General features: G+C 35.9%; 1 protein-coding gene across 1 annotated transcript in view; it reads right to left on the minus strand.

Annotated features, from left to right (window-relative positions):
• LOC108301579 (eyes shut homolog) overlaps positions 1-26,768 on the minus strand; it is a 1,388,593-nt gene that overhangs the window by 681,758 nt on the left and 680,067 nt on the right. The window contains exons 16-17 of the mRNA XM_017524691.2: positions 19,812-20,002; positions 8,382-8,473 (exon numbers count right to left, since the gene is read on the minus strand). Coding sequence (XP_017380180.2) covers positions 8,382-8,473; positions 19,812-20,002 — 283 coding nt within the window. The remainder of the gene's footprint in view (positions 1-8,381; positions 8,474-19,811; positions 20,003-26,768) is intronic.

The following is a 26,768-nucleotide window of genomic DNA, read 5'->3' on the forward strand; positions in this document are numbered from 1 at the left end:
AATGAGAATTAAAATTTATCATTCAATAATTGCCTTCAATATTACATGTTTCTCTTAATAAGATTACCATAAACTTTGTTTATTGTTATATTTACACTAAAATATCTCACAGGAAGGTTTTCCAAAAATATGATTAATATAACCTTGTTTTATTTTTTGGCAAGAATATTTTTTCATCTCTGTTTACTTATATGAAATATTAAAATTATAAACTATTCACTTTCAGTTTGTTTTCAATATGTTTATATTAGTATAGGAGACAGTTCACCTCTTAGCAAAGATGGAAAAATGAGGCAAGCTAGAATTATAGCTGAGTCAACTGAATCATATGCAGCAGAAATATTTAAGTAGAAATTTTAACTTTAGGTCATTTATATTAGAACTTCTCTTATCAGGTTACAGTAAAAAAATCATAAAAAACAAGACATATTTCAGGTAAAATTAAAGGACATGAATAATCAGCATGTACCTGTTGAACCCTATCCCTATGATGTGCTAATCTTTGTTTTCCTAAGTTGTTGAGCCTCTAAAGGACATACATTTGTGTGGCTCAGGAGATGTCACTAAATTGTCACGATCCAGTTTTCACCAAGAGCATGCATTTTGAAGAAGGAAGCCAATTATACTTTATGATCTTGATTATTTCTAGCCTATATTATTCTCTTGTTTTAAAAAGTGCTTTCAAAATACATTTCGAAATTAATTTTGCTGAAACAGTAAGACTCAGGCCTCTGACTTGTGTACACCTTGAAATTTTATATTCTGGATATATGATAAAATACCTGATATAATAGCTTCCCAGCAAATTCACATAAATGCAGCTGCTATGTGCTGCTTCTGATAACATCTGCACTTTTTGATGATAATCCAACCAAAAATATTTTCTAAACCCTTAAGGTCCAGACAATTTATTGACTGACATTGGTGCCATAATTTCAGCTTAACTTGCAAAGAGTAATAACAAATAATCTTTTTTTTTTTTTTAGAAACAGAGTCTCACTCTGTCACCCCAGCTGGAGTACAATGGCAAGATCTCAGCTCACTGCAACATCTGCCTCCTGAGTGTAAGTGATTCTCCTCCCTCAGCCTCCTAGTAGCTTGGATCATAGGCGCCCACTACCACGTCCAGCTATCTTTTGTATTTTTTAATTGAAACAGGGTTTCAACATGCTGGCCAGGCTTATCTTGAACTCCTGATGTCAGGTGATCCACTTGCTTCAGCTTCACAAAGTGCTGGGAACACAGGCATGAGCCATCACACCCAGCCCACAAATATCTTTTTCAAGAGGAAAAGCTCCCAAAACTCTGATGTTAAAGTAAAACCAAGACTACTCTATGCTCCTCTGATTTGACTAACAGTATTAATAACAGTAGTATATTTTTATTCATTTCAGTAATTTTGTAACAGGTAATATGTTTTCAAGTAGATTGACGGAAAATGTCTTACTTTTAAATGTGTAATTATGTTAATTTGTGTTTAAAAATAGCCCCTAAAAGGTGATTGGTAATCAGTTTATCAGAGCACTTGAATAAACTGAATTAAAAATTATAGGCCAGGTGCAGTGGCTCATCTCCATCATCCCAGCACTTTGGGAGGCCATGGCAGGCAGAACACCTGAGGTCAGGAGTTTGAGACCAGCCTGGCCAAGGTGGTGAAACCCCGTCTCTACTAAAAGTACAAAAAGTAGCTGGGTGTGGCGGTGGGCACCTTTAATCTCAGCTACTCAGGAGGCTGAGGAAGGAGAATCACTGAAGCCACAAAGGTGGAGATTGCAGTGAGCACAGATAGCACTACTGTACTCCAGCCTGGGTGAAAGAGTGAGACTCTTTTTTGAGACTCCATCTCAAACAAACAAACAAAAAAATTACAAAAACTTAAACATTGTTAATTTCTAGTCTAATTAACTGGCCTTTGCAGGTTACACTTTAAAATCCTCTTTACCCGCGTTAAATGATCAAGTTTCACTCCTACTCTATGTTTTTTGTTAAATGACTATATGCCACTTTGGAAAGGAATAGAAAAATAGGTTAATGTTACAGAAATATTTCCTTGGGTGAATAAGTATCATTTAAAATGAAAATCAATTGTTCATTTTTTATTTTGTTCAAGTTAAAGTAAAATCATTATTCCATGATCGTGTTTTTCTTGACACTACTGACATGGGTTAATTAAAAGATTAATGAAATAATGTATACATTTTATTAGAAACAAAATTTTTATTTTTAGAAAGTGGTTAAATAGTTAATTTTTGTTTTCACTTTACTGATTTTCTAGTACTCTGAGCCACAGCTTTACTGCTCTAATTGACACTTGCTCAGTTCTTGGATTCATTTTTAGTGTCTTCCAAATGAAGTGCAAAGCTTGGTTGTTTATTGTAGTGATAGTGTTTCCACTGCCTTTGTTCCAATTGTCACTAAAATTAGTGGTTTCTTTCAGACAGCTCTGTGTTTTGAATGCACAATTTGCTGCATTTTTATACTATTTTCCACCACTCAAACAGCATAAGAAGGCATGTGATGTGATGATAAAACAATTTTTCATTCCCAGGCATTATGCACCAGTACACTGGGTAAATCCTGGAGTAGTTTAATAGAAGGATAGTAGAAAGAAGGAATTATTTATAACATGTAATCTGACACTGTGTGCATTATGATGAAGTTATAATTATTTAATTGATAAAAAGCATATTATCAGTTCACATTTTATAAGCAATGCAATAAACCACTTACAACCAAGATTAAAGGACATATGAACACTTTGGTTCAAATTCAACTACTAAGTGTTATAAATTGTGTTTTCTGGTTTTTGTTTGTTTGTTTGTTTTTATCCTATAGGTATCCTAAAGGTAGAAATATTTCTCTATATTAGAAATATTTCTCTAATACAGAGAATTATTTCTCTATATTAGAGAAATAATTCTCATCTTGTTTATTCCACATAGCTTTAGCTGATGTACTCTTCCTCGTGGGTACAAAGCTGGAAAACCTTCTCCAGGTTCCCTTGTCATTAGGTGTCTCCATGTGACTAAGCTCCAGCTAATAGAATACAGAAAGGGGTGGAATTTGCCACTTCGAGTCCTGCCTCATTAAACCTTTCACTCGTCCTTCACCATACTGACTGGTGAAGACTCATATACTCAGCAGAATATACGTGGAACATTTCAACTAATATAATTTGAGTAAGGTTAAATAAATGAACTTTTCACAAAGATGTGGTCAGAGAGTAGAAGAGCCAAAAGGGATAGGAGAGAATGCCAGGGCCACAACATAGTTACTCTGACATTACCTCTACAGATCTAAAGACTAGAGGAAGAAAGGAGTTATGGGAACAGAGTAGAGGGCCAATTGCCAGGAGCAAAGACCTTGACTTTTGTAGAAAACCAGCCCATGGGACACAACATAAGGTCAAGGGAATACACATTCTAACTTTACCCTCCTGCCTCCCTATTTTTTCCCTATGACGATAGAATATGTTCTACCTTTCTCCTTGGCTTGAAGATGTCAGCCTTTTTTCTGTCTTCATGCTGTCTACCTTCTATATGGGTCTCTCTCTGTGTACTAACTTTCTCTTTTTATAAGAACACCAGTTATATGGTATTAAGGCCCACCCTAATGACTTCATTTTAACATGATTAGTTCTGTAATGACTGAAGCTAAATACGGTCACGTTCTGAGCTGCTGAGGGTTAAGACTTTAATGCATGAATTTTGTGAAAACCCAATTCAATCCATAAAAGAGCTCCCTAATGTAATCCACACAGGTAAATCTCAAAGGACCAGTGCAGAAAGAAGCAGGAGAAACAAACTGTAGAGTGGATCGATCTGAAGACACCCAAACATTTAGAGTCTACTGTGTAATATAGATTAGCATAGCCTATTAAGGAAAGTAAGTACTTCTTTGATTATGTGACTAGTCTCTTACTTAAATATCCTCCAGTAAGTCTCTATTGCATACGATGTAGTTCACAGTTCTTACTGTGCCATTTGATGACCTGTGCAACCTGAGTACCACTGCATTTCCATACCCAATTTTTATTCCTCCCTACCTAAATGATCTCAAATTATTACCTTCCTTTCTTCTTTTGATACCTGTACTTATTAAGGAACACCCTTCTCCTATTATCATCTAACAAAGTAATATAATGGCATTCAGGCTTTGTATCTGGTTCTATATCACTTGAGAAAATATATGCCAATGTGTGGATTTCATTGGTACACGCCAATCTTCTAAAGTGTCATTTACTGTTTATGTAGATCGTATACCCCTTTTCAAAACTTATTGTAATTTATTGCATGTGTAATACAATAAATTTTGTATCCAATGCATGTAGATGACTGTGCATAAACAATTGCTGGTAAATTATTCTCTCAAGGATAACTAAAGATGTTCTCATTTGTTCTAGTTTATTTGGCTTTGCAGAGATTGTAGAATAGAAGCTGCCTGCCCTCAAAGTTCCAAACCAATAAATTCTCCCTGAGACAGTTTTAGAAGAACTGACAGAGCTCTTGTGAATTACTTACAAATTAGGATACTGACTCAGAGCTTAAGTCTAAGGCAACAAATAATTTTTAAAAATTCATGGCAGTATTTTTAATTGGTAGACACTTAGAAAAATCTAAAGTGCCAAAGTTGAGGAGGTCAGAATAGCTAAACATAACTCTCTTTGAATCCCAAATTCTACCCTCTTCAAGGACAAGGTAGAAATTAAGCAGTGACTTTAAATGGAAAAGAAAAAATCCCATAATATACTTGGTATTAAAGGCAAATTAAATTAGCATATTAATAAAATTATGTTTTATTATATAATTATAATGTAATATTATAGTGTAATATGTGCAATAAAGATTATAAGTAGTATATATTAACATTATATATACACATAATTATTATAACTATACCAACAGACATAAATAAAATACAACACAAGACTATCATAATTGTGTTTTACAGAAAATACATGCGCCACTATCTTCAGCTTCTCAGCACCTTCTGCCTTAATGCTCTACCTGGTGGCATTCAATAGTGCAGTGACAAATGCACACCCATTTGCATTTTGCCTCATAACATACTCTATGCTATTTTTCTGCTTTCTAACTTTACTGCTTTGTCCCATTTCTGTCCCTTTCATTAAAATATGAGCACCAGCTATAGCTAATTTCTCACTAAAATAACTTTAGTATGTGTGCTTTTAGTATCTTTATTATGCCAAAGTATATTTCACCTGATTTTAAGCACTCCAACCCTTCCTGCTTTTGTTATTTTAAGCAATCACACATTTCTTTTTTAAAAGGGCCACACTGCTCTGCAGAACAGCTTATCCTTCCTTGTTCTAAAACATAATGAGCCAGGTTACTTCTTCATAGAGCATATTCGTTTTGCTTTTTCTGAGACAGGTCTTCATCATGGGCCTAGCACAATTCTGCTGTCCTTTTTCTTCAAGGTTCTATAAGGGTATGAAAGAAAGACCCTTCTCCTATATTCATATTCAAGAGGAAAGCCATATTTCAACAATAACAAAATAAAAGAGTATAAAATTCGGGGTGAAATATGTGCACACCATTTACCTTTACTAACAAGAACATGTTAATGGTCAAAAAATTATAGCTTCAACATTCGTGAATTGTGTTCAACTCACAATTGAGGTTTTTGCTTTTTTTTCTCCCCAGGACTGTTTTTTTTAAAGATACAGAAAAGTAAAACTAATGGAGCTTCACTTTTGTACTTTATAGATGATAATCACAGAGAAAATATATTTCTATAAATTTTTTACAACATTAAAACACAAAAGACCTGAGAAGTAATATTTCTGAGTTTAGTTAGATCAAATATAACCAGGATATCAACTACTTTTTGATAAAAATAAAAAGCAACAGTGTATGTAAAATGGAACAACATTCCAGTCATATAACATAAAAGAAAGTGATTTTTTGGTTAAGTACTCTTAACAGTGCCATTTTGTAATAAGGATAGTAAAAAATAGGTATTCTTGGGATTTTAAAAATCTTACACATTTAATATTTCTTTTAAAGAAGACTAGTGTTTTGTTATTTTAAAAACTACCACCTGTGTGTTTAGTAGAAACAATGATCAGGTCAGGGGCAGGAGATCTGGGTTCTAATCTTGCTCCATTACTGACTAGCAAGTGATAGAGAAAGCTGTCCATCTTCTATGAGTCTCAGCTTTCAAATATGCAAAATGACTGCCATAGGCTGAATTGTGTTTCAGTCAAAATTCATATGTTGATGCACTAGGCATCAGTCCTTGAGAATGTGACTATATTTGGAAATAGGATCTTCAAAGAAGTAGCATGCTAAAATAAGGTCATTAGACACATTTAATCCAATGTGTCTGGTGATCTTATTACAAGAGGAAATTAGACCATAGATACATAGAAAGGGAAAATGATGTGTAGACAAAGGGTGAATACAGCCATCTGAATACAAGTAAAAGGAGACCTCTAAAGAAATCAAACCTGTTGTCATTTTAATTTCAGAATTGTGAGGCTAAATTGCAACTGTGATATTAAATTGCCTATAGAATAGTGAGAAAATTAATTTCTGTTGTTTGAGCCACCTTGTCCATGATACTTTATTATGGTAGCCCAGCAACCCAGTGAAATAGGCATTACAAGTTTTACAGTGATTAGATGTAGTTATGTGTGTGTAAAGCATATGATACATGGAAATTGTTTAGTGTGGGCTAATTAATACTGTCTCTTCTGCTAGTCATTTTACTGGACACATCATTTATAATTCTTATCTTTACTTGATCTTGAACATACAGCAGTTCTTTGCTGTTGGGGGAAAAACAGGAATTCAATTCATATTACATTTCTCTAGCTTGGTTCAAGGGACCTGTGACTTCACACTTACAGATTTTGGAGTGAGAGCAGCTTTGAGACTGTGTCATTTTCTAGTTATGTCATTATCTGTACTTAATTTCCCTGTCTGTCAGTTTTGCATCTGAAAAATGTAGATAATAATTATAATTGTCTATAGGAATAAATCCATATATGTAATATAATTAGTACTGGACATAAATTGCTGGTAAATAAATGGTAATTATGATTTTTTGAATATACTTTTTTACTCTCTTCCAACCATGCCTGAGGCCAGAACAGCTTCTGTAGGTTTTCCTTCTGTCTCTCCATGATACAATCTGTCATTTTGCTTCAGGAGCCCATCTATGTCTTTCATGATTTGATTCTTTCTCCCACCCAAGGCTCATGCACTTGCTTCCCTACAGATGATGGTGGTCCGTGCCCAGGGAAATTATGACCATAGCTAAGATGTCACTGTCCAAAGTGCACTGGCCCCAACATTTGTTATTTAGGAGATTAAAATGATGAGGAAAGATGTTAAATGTTGTATGTCTGTGTCATGACACTTTTAAGTACAGTAACACTAAAGCATTAAGAAAACAAACAAAAAAAGATGTTTTATTAAACAGCATCTCAGAGGTCATAAAATGCTATGTTCGTTTTGAGTATTCTGGGTTGGGGGTAGATGTGATATAGGCTTTCCTTGATTTATTTGATAACAAATTATTTTTTGGTCAATTTTCTGTACATTTCTGTAGTCTAGATAATAGAATTTGGGTAGTTCTTGCACAATAAAGGTAGAACTTCCTTAAAACCTCTCATTTAACTTTTTTCCCAGTCTCTGTTCAGGACTCTTTTTCCTTCACTTGTATTGACTTTAAATAGATATTTCCTTTTATTAAATAATCTACTGCCAAAAATAATTCAGTCTACATACTGGCATATGACTATGGTATGTGTTTTCAGCATCACTTAAATAAATAAAAAATATACAACAAAAAAGCATTACATCTATATTAAAAATTAAAATTAAATAAAAATCAAAGAAGAAAAAGGAAAAAAAATTATTTATCGGATTGGCAAACTGATTTATTTCAGATGTTCTAGGGATAGGGTCACCTTCAAACACAGCTTTTGAAAAATATGAATCATACACCTTAATTACTCGACCTGGATTGTGGTGCGCCATTTTAATATTCTTCTTTATGCTTTTCGGGAAGTTCCACAGTTTCTACACTGAATGTAATTTACTTTGTTTATCAAAATAAATTACCAGTTTGTTTGATTTGTTACAACTGCCCTAAAAGAAAAATATGAGGCTTTCATGGATCCTTTGTAAATCTCCTTATCAAAGTTCATTGATAATATAATTCCTATAATATTCTCTTCTCAGTATAATTTTTAGAATATACAGAAAAGCTTGACAAACATTAATTCATACAGATGCACATGTTAATACTAATCAGGATAACATCAATTTTGAAATGACAAGGACAATATTAAGAGGGATAGCCTTTGCTACTTAATGAGATTAAGTGGAAAAGAAATAAGTGTATCCTACCTGATAAGCAGTGTATACTTTTGCCCGTTATCCACTCTAATAGTAGTATTAATGCTTTTCAATTTTGCCTCACCAGGACAGTAAAGGTGGTACTGTTGGGAGAAAAAGGTTTGACCTCAGTTTCTCAGCATGAAATTAATATTTTATTTTCAAAATATTAATATTCAAATATTAATGTTAATATTTGTACTGGACTTTATAATTAATCAGAATATTTTACATCACTTTGGAGAGACATGAAGTTTGAAACTTAAAGACAAGTGATAGCTGAAGGTTTACAAGTAGCAAGCTCTAAATTTAATACACATAAATATATGAGTATTATAGAGATATAAATGCACACGCATACCTGTCTACACACACAAACACACACAAGTCTAGGTTCTTTTTCAATATTCTGAGGAACATGGTTGAGAAAGGCAAGTACCTCTACCAGCAGAAAGCAAGTATTATTGGAATTGTCCTTACAAAACAGCAGTTAAGCTACTAACACAATAGCAGTTGAGCAAGGCAAAGAGTGGTTAATACAATTTAGAGGACAGTATTAATGTCACAGAAAGGGAAACTTCAAGACTGTGAAAATTAGCCATTCATTCCAAGCTTCTGAGATGTCAGGGTATCTAGGTCCATTTGTAGAATTACTGTTAATGGCAACTAAGATATGAACTAGAGAGGAAAACGCATGTCTATATCAGGTATGATTGACCAAGCACCCCCAAAAATTCCATGGATGTGCTACAGTGTCTTATTAAGCTTCTTAGCAATCATGTGTCTACATGTATATTGATTATACTGTGTCTATTCTTTCCCAGAGAGGGGCTTTAATGTTTTTATGGTATCTAAAAGTGATCTATAACCCACATGTGTTAAGAAATTCACTTGCATAGTGTTTCATAACTTGTGCCCCTAGCTATATTTAAGCTGAAATACCCAAATCCTCTCACATGTAGTCCAAAGATAAAGATAATGCTATATATTTTAACTTTTTATGATATTTGGCCTTTGCAAAATACTCCTTTCCTTTATAAGATTATTTACTGTCAGCAGTCTTTAAAAACTCCAATAAGAAGCATCAGGAAGAATTATCAGAGACTTGTGGATTGTAGGTGAAAACATCTTACGAAATATCATACTACCAAGACTGATGGATAGCCACTGTTTTCCCTGTCAAATGGGAAAAAAATTAATTCGGCTGGGCACGGCGGCTCAAGCATGTAATCCCAGTACTTTGGGAGGCTAAGGCTGGCGGATCACAAGGTCAGGAGTTCAAGATCAGCCTGACCAAAATGGTGAAACCCCATTTCTACTAAAAATACAAATATTAGCCAGGCATGGTGGCGTGAACCTGTAATCCCAGCTACTCGGGAGGCTGAGACAGGAGAATCACATGAACCTAGGAGGCAGAAGTTGCAGTGAGCCTAGATTGCACAACTGCACTGCAGCCTGGGGGACAGAGCGAGACTCAATCTCAAAAAGAAAAGAAAAAATTAATTCACAATACGTTAAACGTATTTTAGGAACCGTAAAACTAATGAGTGGAGGACTTCCGCCCAGATGGCTTAAAGGGAGCTTCTCTGGAGGGGAGCTCCCAGTGAGACACAAAGTAAGAGTGATTTCCGTGTCTCTGAAGAAGGTACTGGGTTCTTTTCAAAGGGACTGGTTGAACAGTGGGATTGACAGCCCCTAAAAAGGCAGCAAGAGCAGCCCAAAGAGGGCAAGCCAAGAAAGGGCGGGGCTCTGCCCCACCCAGGAAGTGCACCTGGCACAGAGGATTGGGGGCTTCACCCCTTCGGTACTTCAATTCAGATACTGTGCTTCACTGCATGACTTCTGCAGTCCACAATCCAAGAAAGCGCTGCCTGGCTGAGAACCACCCCGAGCCGCAGCCCTAGGTGACTGCACCGGCCAGCCTGGTGCCGAGAATTGTCGGCACAGACCAGGGTGGAGACTTTAACACCAAGAAGGTTTGCGGATCCAAACTGCCTGTCCCACAGAAGGAAGGAGAGTTTAAAGTAGGGAGTTGGATGATACAGCCAGACAGGTCCCACCCCAACAAGATCCAGCAAGTGGAAGCCTCTCGCAGGAGAGTTTCCCAGTTGACAAATGAGACTGAGCTCCATTCCAGACAAACCAGCTCGGCAAAGGGAAAGACCTGCCCTTGGGAAGGTGGGGATAATTTCACCAGTGTAAACAGAAACCAGGAGAAGAGTAAGCAGCAGCCTGGCTGAGACCAGCGCAGCCCAGCAGCGCCTCCACAGGCAGACAAGGGACAGACTGTCTTAAGCAGCACACTGAACCCTGTGTAAAAAAAAAAAAAAGCCTCATATAGGAGCAATAACCCCAACTTTAACAGAAGGGATGTCCACTCAGAGACCCCAACCAGTATCACTAACTTCAAAGATAGATAAATCCATGAAGATGGGAAGAAACCAGTGCAAAAAGGATAAAATCATCACAGTCCAGAATGCCTCTCCTCCCCTGAGAACAAAACAGGACACAGACTGAATTTGACAAACTGACAGAAGTACAGAGCAGGCTTCTGAAGGAGAGTAAAAGTCTTTCAGCTCAGACTTCTTTGAGCTAAAAGATCATGTTCTAACCCAAAGCAAAGAAACTAAGAATGCTGAAAAAGGTTAGATGAAATGCTAACTAGAATAGCCATCCTAGAGAAGAGTATAAACAACTTGATGAAGAAGCTCAAAAACACAGCATGAGAACTTTGTGAAACATACAAAAGTTTCAATAGCCAAATTGACCAAGCAGAAAGGATTAGAGATTGAAGATTAACTCAATGAAATATAAAGAGAAGGCAAGAAAAGAGAAAAAAGAGTGAAAAGAAAGGAACAAAGCTTCCAAGAAATAAGAGGTTATATGAAAAGACCTAATCTATGATTGACTGGTGTACCTGAAGAGGACAGGGAGAATGAATCAAAGCTGAAAAATACTCTTCAGGATATTATCCAGGAGAACTTCCTGAACCTAGCAAAGCAGGCCAACATTCAAATACAGGAAATACAAAGAATATCACAAAGATAATCCTCCAGAAGAACAACCTCAAGGCAATATTTATCAGCTTCACCAGGGTTTAAATGAAGGAAAAAATGCTAAGGGCAGTCAGAGAGAAAGGTCGGGTCACCCACAAAGGGAAGCCCATCAGACTCACAGAGGATCTCACAGCAGGAAACCTACAATCCAGAAGAGAATGGGTGCCAATATTCAACATCCTTAAAGAAAATAACTTTCAACCTAGAATTTCATATCCAGCCAAAGTAAGCTTCATAAGTGAAGGAGAAATAAAATAATTTATGGACAAGCAATTACTGAGAGATTTCATCACCACCAGAACTGCCTTACAAGAGCTCCTCAAGGAAGCACTAAATTCGGAAAGGAACAACCAGTACCAGGCAGTGCAAAAATGAACCAAATGGTAAAGACAAACAACACAATGAAGAAACTGCATCGACCAATGGGCAAAACAAACAACTAGTAACAAAATGACAGTATCAAATTCACACATAAAAATATTAACGTTAAATGTAAACAGCCTAAATGCCCCAATCAAAAGACACAGACTGGCAAATCGGATAAAAAGTCAAGACTCATCAGTGTGCTGTATCCAGGAGACCCATCTCACATGCAAAGACACACACAAATTCAAAGTAAAGGGATGGAAGAAGGTCTACCAAGCAAATGGAGAGCCAAAAAAAGGAGTGGGAATCCTAGTCTCTGATAAAATGGACTTTAAACCAACAAAGATCAAAAGAGACAAAAAAGGGCATTACATAATGGTAAAAGGATCAATACATCAAGAAGAACTAACTATCCTAAATATATATGCACCCAATACAGCAGCACTCAGATACATAAAGCAAGTTCTTAACAACATATAAAGAGACTTAGACTCCCATACAATAATAGTGGGAGATTTCTTAACACTCCACTGTTAATATTAGACAGATCAATGAGACAGAAAATCAACAAGGACATCTACGACTTGAACGCAGATCTGGAACAAGCAGACCTAATAGACATTTACAGAACTCTCCCCTCCAAAGCCACAGAATATACATTCTACTCAGCACCATATCACACTTACTCTAAAACTGACCACATAATTGGAAGTAAATCAATCCTCAGCAAATGCAAAAGAATGGAAATCATAACAAAGTCTCTCAGACCACAGTGCAATCAAATTAGAACTCAAGATTAAGAAGCTAACTCAAAACCGCACAGTTTCATGGAAACTGAACAACTGGCTCCCAAATGTCAACTGGATAAACAATGAAATGAAGGCAGAAGTAAAGATTTTCTTCAAAACCAATGAGAACGAGGACACAACATACAGGAATCTCTGGGACACATTCAAAGCAGTGTCTAGAGGGAAATTTACAGCAATAAATGCCCACATGAGAGGCAAGGAAAGATCTAAAATAGACACCCTATCATCAAAATTGAAAGAGCTAGTGGAGCAAGATCAAAAAAATTCAAAAGCTAGCAGAAGACAAGAAATAACTAAGATCAGAGCAGAAGGAAGGAGAAAGAGACACAAAAAAACCTTCAAAAAATCAATAAATCCAGGAGCTGTTTTTTTTTAAAGATCAACAAAATAAACATACTGCTAGCCAGATTAATAAAAAAGAAAAGAGAGAAGAATCAAATAGATGCAATAAAAAATGATAAAGGGGATATCACCACTGATTCCACAGAAATGCAAGCTACCATCAGAGATTACTACAAACAACTCTATGCACATAAACCAGTAAACCTGGAAGAAATGGACGAATTCCTGGCACCCTCCCAAGTGTAAAACAGGAAGAAGTTGAAACCCTGAGTAGACCAATACTAAGGCTGAAGTTGAGGCAGCAATTAATAGCCTACTAACCAATAAAAGTCCAGGTACAGATGATGTCACAGCTGAATTCTACCAGACGTACAAAGAGGAGTTGGTACCATTCCTCCTGAAACTATTCCAAACAATACAAAAAGAGAGAATCCTCCCGCATTTTAGGAGACCAAAATCATTCTGATACCAAAATCAGGCAGAGACTAAACAAAAAAAGAAAACTTCGGGCCAATATCCATGACGAACACTGATGAAAAAATCTTCAGTAAAATACTGACAAACAGATTGCAACAGCACATCAAAAAGCTTATCCATCACAATCAGGTAGGCTTCATTCTAGGCATGCAATGCTGGTTTACATATACAGGTCTATAAATGTAATCCATCACATAAATAGAACCAACAACAAAAAACACATGATTATCTCGATAGATGAAGAAAAGGCCTTCGACAAAGTTCAACAGCGCCTTATGCTAAATTCTGTCAATAAACTAGGTATCGATCACAAAATAATAAAAGTATCACAAAATAATAAAAGGTATTTATGACAAACCCAAAGCCAATATCATACTGAATAGGCAAAAACTGGAAGCATTCCCTTTGATCTGGCACTAGATAAGGGTGCCCTCTCTTACCACTCCTATTCAGTATAATACTGGAAGTTCCAGCCAGAGGAATCAGACATGAAAAATAAAAGGTATTCAATTAGGAAAAGGGGAAGCCAAATTGTCTCTATTTGCAGATGACATGATTGTATACTTAGAAGACCCCATTGTCCTAGTCCAAAATCTCCTTAAACTGATAAGCAACTTCAGCAAAGTCTCAGAATACAAAATCTATGTGCAGAAATCACAAGCATTCCTATACACCAACAACAGACAAACAGAGAGCCAAATCAAAAGCAAACTCCCATTCACAATGGCCACAAAGAGAATAAAATACCTAGAAATACAACTAACAAAGGATGTAAAGGACCTTTTCAAGGAGAACTACAAACTACTGCTCAAGGAAATAAGAGAGGACACAAACAGATGGAAAAACATTCCACGCACATGGTTAGGAAGACTCAATATTATGAAAATGGACATACTGCCCAAAGTAATTTATAGATTGAATGCTGTCTCCATCAAACTACCCATGACCTTCTTCACAGAACTGGGAAAAAACACTTTAAACTTCATATGGAACCAAACGAGAGCCCACATAGCCAAGACAATCCTAAGCAAAAAGAACAAAGCTGGAGGCATCACGCTGCCTGACTTCAATCTATACTACAAGGCTACAGTAATCAAAACAGCATGGTACTGGTACCAAAACAGAGATACAGACTAATGGAACAGAACAGAGGTTTCAGAAGTAACACCGCATATCTACAACCATCTGTTCTTTGACAAACCTGACAAAAACAAGCAATGGGGAAAGGATCCCCTGTTTAATAAATGATGTTGGGAAAAATGGGTAGCAATGTGCAGAAAAGAGAAACTGGACCCCTTCCTGACACCTTACACTAAAATTAACTCCAGATGGATTAAAGATTTAAACATAAACCTAAAACCGTAAAATTCCTAGAACAAAACCTAGGTAAAACCATTCAGGACATAGGCATAGGCAAGGACTTCATGACTAAAACACCAAAAGCATTGGCAGCAAAAGCCAAAATAGACAAATGAAATTTAAAGAAACTTCAGAGCTTCTGTACAGCCAAAGAAACAATCATTAGAGTGAACCAGCAACCAACAGAATGGGAAAAAATTTTTGTAGTCTAACCATTTGACAAAGGGTTAATATCCAGAATCTACAAATAACTAAAATAGATTTACAGGAAACAAACAAACAAACCCATCCAAAAGTGGGCGAATGATATAAGCAGACACTTTTCAAAAGAAGACATATATGAAGCCAACAAACATATGAAAAAATGCTCATCATCACTAGTCATTAGAGAAATGCAAATCAAAACCACACTGAGATACCATCTCATGCCAGTTAGCACAGTGATCATTAAAAAATCTGGAGACGACAGGTGCTGGAGAGGATGTGGAGAAATAGGAACACTTTTACACTGTTGGTGGGAGTGTAAATTAGTTCAACCATTGTGGAAGACAGTGTGGTAATTTGTCAAGGATCTAGAAATAGAAAATCCATTTGACTCAGCAATCCCATTACTGGGTATATATCCAAAGGACTATACATTGTTTTATCATAAGGACACATGCACGCATATGTTCATCGCTGCACTGTTTACAATAGCAAAGACCTGGAACCAACCCAAATGCCCATCAATGATAGACTGGACAAAGAAAATGTGGCACATATATACCATGGAATACTATAGAGCCATAAAAAAGGATGAGTTTGTGTCCTTTGTTGGGACATGGATGAATGTGGAAACCATCGTTCTCAGCAAACTGACAAAAGAACAGAAAATCAAATGCTGCATGTTCTCACTCATTGGCGGGTGTTGAACAATGAGAACACGTGGACAAAGGGAGGGAAGTATCACGCACTGGGGTCTGTTAGGGGGTACTGGGGAAAGACAGCGGGGAGTGGTGAGGATGTGGAGGGATAATGTGGGTAGAAATCCCAGGTGATGGGGGGATGGAGGCAGCAAATCACCTTTCCATGTATATACCTATGCAACAATTCTGCATGATCTGCATATGTACACCAGAACTTAAAGTACAATAATAATAATAATAAAAATCAATGAGTGAAGAGAGGTATCTTTCCCTTTGGTTTTATGTAAAACAAAGGATATATACTTACATGTCTATAATGATTACTATTATTTGCTGAATTGTAATACTTTGTCAATCTCCATTAAAAAAAAATTTAAGATCATTTACTCTACAGCTAGATGATCAGAGTTTAAATCCAGCTCTGTTACTTAGGAGTTTTGAGACTTTACATGTGCCTTGTGCTGAAATCTACTAATGGAGTAAAAACAATTTTTGTTTGATTTAAATTAGTAAATGAAAAAAATTTGTGAAGTAAATATTATGGATGGTCAAATAAGTCAATCAAAGTAGAACACACAGAATTAGACCTGGGACATAATCATATATGAAGGCTAGTTTTTGTTGCTGTTGTTGTTGTTGTTTTGGCTCCAATTCCCAGGCTTGAGTGCCATAGTGCTGTCTCTGCTCACTGCAACCTCCTCCTCCTAGGGTCAAGCAATTCCTCTACCTTATTCTCCAGAGCAGCAGGGATTACAGGCACACACCACCACACCTGGCTAATTTTTGTATTTTTAGAGACATGGTTTCACCATGTTGGCCAGGCTGGTCTCGAACACCTGATTTCAAGTGATCTGCCCCCTCAGCCCTGCCACATGTGGGGATTACAGGCCCGAGTCTGTACGCCTAGCCCAAGGCTTTTGCTCTGCATCCTACAAAGATTCTGTAAAAAGCTGAGGCTCTCAGAGTTTGACTGCATTACATATGCTCTTCTAAATCTCTTAAGGATGGCAAATCAGGAATTTTCACTGTCGCATAACTCCAAATAGCAATGTTCTTTCTACTACACATCACTGCTTCCTTGGAATAATTTAGAATAAATCTCAGCATTATTTTATCATCATGATTTAAAATTTTTTCTTGTTCTGCTGTGATTTGTGAGCATATGTTTCAATTTCCTCATCTATTTTAAAAGTATAATTATACATGGAAAGTATGTGCATTACAATTTACACAAAGATATATTTATATTTGCACTTTTAAAGTAATCATAACTTAAGACCTATTCAAATTCTGGAAATGCAGAATTGTTTATAAAAACATTTTTTTAAGGAAATCTGGGTTTTTAGAAAAGTTTAATTTAACACACTTAATTTTTTAAAATATTACTTTGGATCATTTGCATACTGAGGAGATAAGTAGATACGTCCATCATTGAGATTCAAGTACAATTTACTCCATTAAGTATTCATAACCGTGCCACAAATCACTGTGCCTCTCTGGATGAAGGCCAATCGCTTCTTCTCAGTTTCTACCTCTGAATAATGGGGATAATAACAGGATGGTACCTATATCATATAGTTTTGTTTGTTAGTTTTGCCTTAGAATGGTAACGCTTCTGTTGACACTTGTGAAGTGCTTTTAAAAATTTGTGATGTAATTATTTTATAAACACTAGCTATTGTTTTATCCACAATATATAGCAGCTAGTTGTAACAGAAAAAAATTAAGTTAATAAAATTGTCTATTAAATACTTTATATATGTTCTGACAGTCTTGCATATGACAGGAAATTAATAAGCCTTAGAAATGCCTAAAAATAATTTTCTAATATATTTGAACAAGTTAAGGTGACTGAGTTAGACACTCAGTTGCAGTTAAATTAACAGATGAAAAAAAAAATGTGCCAAGAGGAGACATTTTGTGACCAATGGTCAATATTATATGTGCTTGATAACTTTTTACATTAAGTTTCTACATTTTTGCTGGTTCTTATAAGGCTAATGGAGCTTTTTGGCCTTGAGAAAAATACTATAGCACAGGGATCAGCAAACGTTTTCTTAAAGGGTCAGATTGATGGTTGATGATTCATTACAGTATTTTACTTATTATATAATTCTATTTTTTCTTCTGGTTTCACCTACTCTTGTTATTATTTTAAATCATTTGAAAGCAACGTGTGGCATACAAAATGGGTCTTGTTTGCCACTGAATCCTTAGATCCTAGAATAGTGGCTGATGGTAGATATTTGTTCAATGAATGGGTAAACAAATACCTGAATGAACAAATGCATTTCTGCATATAATTCTCTGCTATGTTTGGTTGGCATTTATTTATGACATGAATTGTGTTAAATGCTGTGTATTTATTTTATTACTTAAGAAACATGAGCATTTAAAGAAAATCAAAGTAAGGGAAATTGCCTATTTAAATAAAAAGGTGTAACTCATCTTTTCATGGAAATTCACAATGTGTACACTTCAATCACATTATAAAAGAAATGGTAGACCAAATACAGTTATTATGTTTCATATATTAGAATTATATGAGTTAATTAGCTTTTTGTGCTGTGTTAAAAAACTTTCTGCAACAATGATTAGGATGACTTCCCTAAACCATGTATTCAGATCAGGAATATGAATCAATTTGTTAAGGTGGAATGATGTTGGGAAAGCTTGGCTTCAAATCAAAGTTGGCTTCAAAATGTTATTAGCTGCATAATCTTGGACTTTTGAAAGAAGCTTATTATAATGCTCACCAAGTGCAAAGTCCACAATGTCATCCTTTTTGATATGATAGTCCCTTTGCATTCTTAACAATTGTTGAGAACTCCAAAGAGTTTTTGTTAATTGGGTTGTGTCTGAGGCTGGAAACCATCATTCTCAGTAAACTGCCACAAGAACAGAACACAAAACACCGCATGTTCTCACTCATAAGTGGGTGTTGAACAATGAGAACACATGGACACAGGGAGGGGAACATCACACAGTGGGGCCTGTTGGGGGTTGTGGGGGTTGGGGAGGGATAGCAGGGGGTAGAGGGATTGGGGAGGGATAACATTATGAGAAATACCTAATGTAGGTGATGGGGTGATAGATGCAGCAAACCACAATGGCATTTTTATACCTGTGTAACAATCCTGCACGATCTGCATGTGTACCCGAGAACTTAAAGCATAATAAATAAAAGTAAAATTAAAAAATATTTACAATGCTAAAAATTACAACAGACATTTTGAAAATACAAAAATACATAATAAAATGATACATTAGCGATTAGAGCAAGGACTTTATTGTATGTCACGTAGCCTCTGGAAAACTCTACTATACACTTACGAGAGTAAAAATGAAAAAGGCAAATAACACCTCTTGCCTACAGAGAAAACGTATGAAAAGAGGTTTTCTCTTCAGGACACTCTAAAAAAATCTTGGGATTGCCTATGTGTTCCCAGGCTGCACCTGCCCTTAAGGTTATAGAAACAGTAACAATTATTGTCATTAGGAAATTGAGAAATTGAGAAACTGGCCAATAAAAAAGTAGAAGAAAAGTTAAAAACAAGGGGAGAAAAAAGAGACAGTAAGTGTTAATTCAAATCATGTACTGTTTGAAATATAAATATCTAAATATCTATAATCTATCTGTAGGAGTGTAAATTTTTCTCCCTATATTATATGAGTTTCTTAACTCTATTTTGCCTTCTGAATGCTATTCTAATTAGGTATATTTTTCAGAAGAAACAGAGATATTTTGAGCAAAATACTCTGACAAGTAAATGTTTAAAATTTATAAATGTGATTAATGAAACCCAGTTAGCTTATTTTTTGAATAAGTTGCGAATCACTTTATATTATTATTAAATCATTTTTTGAGTGAAAAATACTTGATTATTGTTGGTTCATATATATATATATATATATATACACACACACACACACACACAAACATATGTATGTATGTACGTATATATGTATATGTGAAAGTAGAAATTATAAAACAAGAAGAAGTGACGTCCTGGCGATGAGTATAAAATACAGAGTTAAGTTTAAATTTTGTTTTGAAAATAACCAATAAAGCACAGGATTAGAACAGCTTTGTAAATTTTTAAAAATTAAATGAACTGAATAACTTACCTTTAAAGTACCATTTTCAATAAACAATTGAATAAAAAATCCATCTACAAAATTTGAGTCTTGCTTGAAATAGAGCAGGAGTCCATAGGAGCTGAAGGTCTGAAATTCTAAGGAGATGTTATTTTGTGGATTTAAAAGCACGTTCTGAAATTCTAGATAGGAATCTCCATAATAACGAACACAGCTGAAATCTGTGGAGTCAGAAAGAACATACAATTTAGGTTGAAATAAATATTCAATACTTAGGTTTCACATTATTAACATAGCATATGTTTTCTGGATGGCTCATATGTGACTCTTTCCTACCTCTTTCAAGCCCAGGCCCTTATTTCCTTTGGAATATTCAGAGCGATTGTGTCATGATTTCTTTGTATTTGATGGCTTCATGACAAACCTCATTGTAAGGCAAGGAAGTCAAGAAGACTACTCTTCAACACTGCTTTTACTTAGATTTTATGTTACAGGTTAACAGAAAAAAAAAAGCGTATTTTCTAAATATACACTTATTTGTTCTTTACATAAGATATTGATACAAAATTATGATCAACATTATAAATAATTTGATTAGGGAGATTTGTGAGGAAATGATAGCGATTACTGAGAAGCACAGAAATTCTTAATCTTTTGTGTCAACACTCTACATGAGCTTCTTAACAACTCTCTCTCACCGTCTGAATGATATTCTAATTAGCTGTAGTGTTTCAGAAAAAAATGACACTTTGAGCAAAATACTCCACAATTTTCTTAAATTTATAAATATGTGATTAATAAAACTAAGTTATCTTGTTTTTAAGTAAGTTGTTAACTACTTTACATTAAATCATTTTTTTTGCTTGATAAATATTGGATTGATTGTTGTTGGCTGATGATTCCTGAAACAAATGATTTGAATATCACCTTTCTTCCAGTTCCTTTTTTATTTTACTATCTTCATGATCTCCCCAATACAAGCTTTCATTCTCTTTTAAAACTTTCCAATTACGTATAACTACTAGACAATGTTATTTATAAAACAATGTGAGTTTTAGTTTGCTGTCTATTATAGGATAATTCATTTTTGAATCTGTACTTTAAAAGTTCAAGAAATTTTTTATCCTAAGTGTGCTATCTTTATTTGCAATTTTTAATGAAGCTTAGAATTACTCATTTTGCTACATTTTCTATCTTGTAACAATTTCTAAAGAAATAATCAGCAAAGTCTCAAATTATTTTTTTTAACTAGAAATAAGAAGGTTTAAAATACTGCCAGGAAACATTTGTGCTTTATAGACATAAAAGAGTGTGTGTGTGTGTATGTGTGTGTGTGTGTGTGTGTGTGTGTGTCTCTAATCAAAGACTGACTTCATTAGTGAAGGACAGCTTAATGAATGAAGAAATAACAATGTCCTTTCAATTTTGACATTCTAATTTTTTCAGTTGTTAAATGGTAGGGACTTCTTTTTTCCTTCTAGAGTTTCAATGGTGATGTTAAAAGAATAATACAGTAACATTTTAAACAACAAGAAAGTGTTTTTAAAGACTTCAGGCATTTATTTTAACTAATTGAGAATAAAGTCATATATCAGTTTGATTTAAAGTTCAAGTTGTGAAAGAGCATAAAATATTTTCAAAAACTAACATGACAACAAAAATCCAATATTGATAAAATTAAAACAAACTACTACATACAGGAGTTCTTCAAAAAGTTCACATAAACTGTGTTTTATTTAAAAACTATAGATGAATTTCACTCATCATGACATGTCTGAACAGAAACTATTTTGTTACTATGAAGAATAAGACACCTGTTTGAAAACAGCCCCTATCAGAGCAACATGAATTCTGCTAAAATTGAAGCAAGAACAAATATCAAATTTATAATGAAGCTTGGGTGTAAGAATGGTAAAAATCACGAAAATTTATTGGAAGCTTTATAAAAATTTATTGGAACAATGCTCAAAAGAAATTCACAGTTTACAAGTGAAACAACTTGTCTTAAGAAGGGACAAGACTATGTTGAAGATGAAGTCCTTAGTGGCTGACCATCCACATCAGTTTACAAGGGGAAATTTAATCATATTCATGCCCTAGTTGAAGAGGACCAATAAATAATAGTAAAAACAATAGCCAGTACCACAGACATTTCAACTGGTTCAGGTTACACAACTCTGAATGGAAAATTAAAGTTGAGCAAACTTTCCACTCAGGGGCTATCAAAACTGTTGTGCCCAGATCAGCTGTAGACTAGAAGAGAGATTTCAAGTGAAATTTTAAACAAATAAGATCAAGATCTTTAAGTATGTCTTTGAAGAGTTGTAACAGGAGATGAAACATAGCTCCACTAGTATGATATTGAAGACAAAGTACAATCAAGACAATGGCTATTAAGAGGTGGATGTGGTCCAGTCAGATCAAAAGTGGACCAGTTAAAATCAAACATCATTGATATGGTTTGGCTCTGTGCCCCCACTCAAATCTCATCTTGTAACTCCCACAATTCCTATGTGTTGTGGGAGGGACCCAGTGGGAGACAGCTGAATCACAGAACGGGCTTTTCCCATGCTGTTCTTATGATAGTGAATGGTTCTCACGAGATCTGATGGTTTAAAAAACAGGAGTTGCCCTGCATAAGCTCTCTTTGCCTACTGCCATCCACGTAAGTCATGACTGCTCTTCCTTGCCTTCCACCATGATTGTGAGGCCTCCCCAGCCATGTGGAACTACAAGTCCAATAAACCTCTTTCTTTTGTAAATTGCCTAGTCTTGGGTATGCCTTTATCAGCATCAGGAAAACAGATTAATACAGTAAATTGGTACCAGCAGAGGTGGCGCTGCTGAAAATATATCCAAAAATGCGTAAGTAACTTTGGAAGTGGGTAACAGGCAGAGGCTGGAGCAGTTTGGAGGGCTCAGAAGAAGATAGGAAAATGTGGGAAAGTTTGGAACTCCCTAGAGACTTTTTGAATGGCTTTGACTAAAATGCTGATAATTATATGGACAATGAATTCTGGGCTGAGGTGGTCTAAGAAGGAGATGAGGAACTTGCTGGGAAATGGAGCAAACGTGACTCTTGTTATGTTTTAAGAAACAGACTGGCAATATTTTGCTGCTGCCCTACAGAATTGTAGAACTTTATAGCTGAGGAAGATGATTTAGGGTATCTGGCAGAAGAAATTTGTAAGCAGCAAAGCACACAAGATGCGAGTTGGGTGCTGTTAAAGGCATTCAGTTTTATAAGGGAAGCAGAGCATAAAAGTTTAGAAAATTTGCAGCCTCACAATGTGATAGAAAAGAAAATTGCATTTTCTAATTAGAAATTCAAGCCCACTGCAGATATTTGCATAAGTAACTAGGTGCCAAATGTTAGTCCCCCAAGATAAAACGGAAAATATCTCCAAGGCATGACAGAGGGCTTCATGGCAGCCCCTTGAATTTCAGGCCTGGAGGCCTACGAAGAAAATATCATTTTGTGGGCTGGACTAAGGGTCTCTCTATTGTGCGTAGTCTAGGGACTTGGTGCCCTATGTTCCAGCTGCTCCAGCCATGACCAAAAGGAGCCAAGGTACAGCTCCAGCTATTGCTTCAGAGGGTGGAATCCCCAAGCCTTGGCAGCTTCCATGTGGTGTTGAGCCTGTGGGTGCAAAGAAGAATTAAGGTTTGGGAACCTCCATCTAGATTTCAGAAGATGCAGGGAAATATCTGAATGCCCAGGCAGAAGTTTGCTTTGGGGCAAGATCCTCATGGAGAACCTCTGCTAGGGCAATACAGAAGGGAAATGTGGGTGGGAGCCACGCCACATAGTCCCTACATACTGGGGCACCGCCTAGTGGAGCCGTGAGCAAAGGGCTACTGTCTCTAGACCTCACAATGGTAGATCCACTCACAGCTTGCACTGTGTGCCTGGAAAAGATGCAGACACTCAATGCCAGCCCATGAAGGCAGCCAGGAGGGAGGCTGTACCCTGTGCAGACACCGTGGTAGAGCTGCCCAAGACCATGGGGGCCCACCTCTTGGATGTGAGACATGGAATCAAAGAAGATCATTTCAGAGCTTTAAAATTTGACGGCCCTGCTAGATTTTGGACTTGTAAGAGGACTGTAGCCCCTTGGTTTTGGCCAATTTTTCCCATTTGGAATGGCTATATTTACCCAGTGCCTGTAGCCCCACTGTATCTAAGAAGTAACTAAATTGCTTTTGACTTTACAGGCTCATAGGTGAAAAGGACTTGCCTTGTCTCAGATGAATCTCTGGACTGTGGACTTTTGAGTTAATGCTCAAATGAGTTGAGACTTTGGGGGACTATTGGGAAGACCCAGTTGGTTTTGAAATGTGAAGATATGAGTTTTGGGAGGGGCCAGTGGTGGAATGATAAGGTTTGGCTCTGTGTCCTCACCCAAATCTCATCTTGTAGCTCCCATAATTCCCACATGTAGGAGGGACCTGGTAGGAGATGACTGAATCATGGGGGTGGTTCTTTCCCATGCTGTTCTTGTGATAATGAATGGGTCTCACAAGTTCTGATGGTTTTAAAAGTGAGAGTTTCTCTGCACAATCTCTCTTTTTGCCTTCTACCATCCACATAAGATGTGAGTTGCTCCTCCTTGTCTTCTGCCATGATTGTGAGGCCTCCCCAGCCAATAAACCTTTTTCTTTTGTAAGTTGCCTAGTCTCAGTTATGTCCTTAACAGCAGCATGAAAATGGACTAATACAGTCATGAAAAAAGATTTTTGGGGGATGCTCAAGACATTTTTCTTATTGACTTTCTAAAGGGCCAAAGAAGGATAACATGTCCCTCTTGTTGGAGTATTTTAAGAAAGTTAGCCAAAGCTTTAGCAAAAAAATGCTCAGGAACGTTTCACCAGAGAGTACTCCTCCACCATGACAATGCTCCTGCTTATTCTTCTCATGAAATGAGAATTTTGATAGTTTCAATAGGAAATCATTAGGCATCCACCTTACAGTTCTGATTTGCCTCCTTCTGACTTCTTTCTTTTTTCTAATCTTTAAAAAATGTGTAAAGGGCATCTATTTTTCTTCAGTTAATAATGTAAAAAAGGCTGCAGTGACATGGGTAAAGTCCCAGGACACTCATTTTCTTAGAGATGGACTAAATGTCTGGTATCATGTTTACAAAAACACATTGACTTTGATGAGGTTTATCCTGAGAAATAAAGCTTATTTTTAAAATGTTTAATTCCATTGCTCACAACATTTTGATGTCTTTTCATATTATTTTATAGCTTTTAGAAAGAAATCTATTGACTGACAATAGGTAACTCAAGAACTCCTTAATATTATTATGTGTTTTATAGACTAAATTTTTAAAAATCAGTGGCTTTTGCATTATGTGACTAATTATCTGTACAGAAACCCACACAGGTACTCAATTAGAAAGTACTTGAGAGTATGTTGGGTTTATCATTCTATTCCAAGAACCTAGCACAATACCTGATTTTGTTAAGCATGTGGAAGCAGATACTATAGCTTGGATATTTGTCCCCTCCAAATCTCACGTTGAAATGTAAACTCCAATGTTGGAAGTGGGGCCTAATGGAAGGTGTTTGGATCTTGAGGGCTGATCCTTCATGAGTGGCTTGGTGTAATCCTTGCAGTAATGAGTGAGTTCTCACTCTGAGCTCACATGAGATACGGCTGTTTAAAAGAGTGTGGTACCTCCTCTCTCTCTCTTGTTTCCTCTCTTGCCATGCGATACCTTGCCTTTTACTTCACCTCCACCATGATTCCTGAGGGCCTCACCAGAAGCCAAGCAGTTGATGGGGCCATGCTGGTACAGCCTGCAGAACCACGAACCAATTAAACTTCTTTCTTTTATAAATTACCCAGCGTTAGGTATTTCTTTATAGCAATCGAAAAACAGGTGAACACACTATCTAATGGAAAATACAAATGCTTTTGTTTAAATGTGCTTGGAAAATTATAGAGTTAAATATAGATTTTTAAGTCAGGAAGATATTTTGCATAGTGTCCTCAATCATATTTGTGGTGTTTTATATTCAAATATATAAGTACAGATTTTATTTGATACTTCCTTCAGCAAAAATTTTAAACAGATGTGAATAATGATTATAGCAAGCATGGAACAGTTTTGTGAAGAAAAGATAAATACCGAGATTATTTTCAGTAATAATCGGCTAAAGGAAAATAATCTATATATTTTTATTATATAGAATTAAATAATAAATTTTTACATTTACCTCCTAAATAATCTATCTGAATTGTATGTATGCGTATTGTAATTATACATATAATTTTGTATGCTTTTGGTACAAATAACCAGAAATGCCAATTCCAAATAGCTTCTGCAATAAAGAAATGAAATAGTTTACATAAAAGGAAGTTCAAGAATAGGGTGGGTTTCCTGATGGACGTGTGTTTATGCAAAAGCTTAACTGACTTCTCATAAAAGACCTAGATTACTTCTGTCTCTCTACTCTGATATTCACAGGCTGAATTTTAATATGAGACTTTCTTTCCTCATGATTCCAATGTGATGGGCATTACTCAGTTTCCAATACTGTGCTTCTGTCATAAGAGGAAGAAAGAACTGTCTCAAGTTAAAGTGAATGTTTCCTAGAAGTTAACTGGCTGTAACTGGGTGATGAATGAAGCCCTCTGCTGGAGACGAGGATAGGGTCAGCTCCCACTGAGAGCTATGAACAGGATTTCACAATGGGCGAAACTGGTATTCTGTTAGGAGGAAAACCTCAACATCAAATTCCAGTATTTCTCCAGATTTATGAATTATTTCCGGGCTAATATCTGATTGTCAGAGACTTAAGATGCAGAATTACATGTCTAGGTTAAATATGTTAGCTTTCATCTTCAACTTCCTGTCTCTGTTTCTCTTTTCATACAGTAGCTCTTGCCTTTATATCTAGAAATTTATATTGAGTTCATGGATGAGTCTAGCCACTTAAAAATTTACTTGAAACATAGTTGTTGCTAGATGGGTAGTT

The sequence above is a fragment of the Cebus imitator genome, unplaced genomic scaffold, assembly GCF_001604975.1.
Source record: "Cebus imitator isolate Cc_AM_T3 unplaced genomic scaffold, Cebus_imitator-1.0 Scaffold36, whole genome shotgun sequence".
In the NCBI taxonomy this organism is placed as follows: Eukaryota; Metazoa; Chordata; class Mammalia; order Primates; family Cebidae; genus Cebus; species Cebus imitator.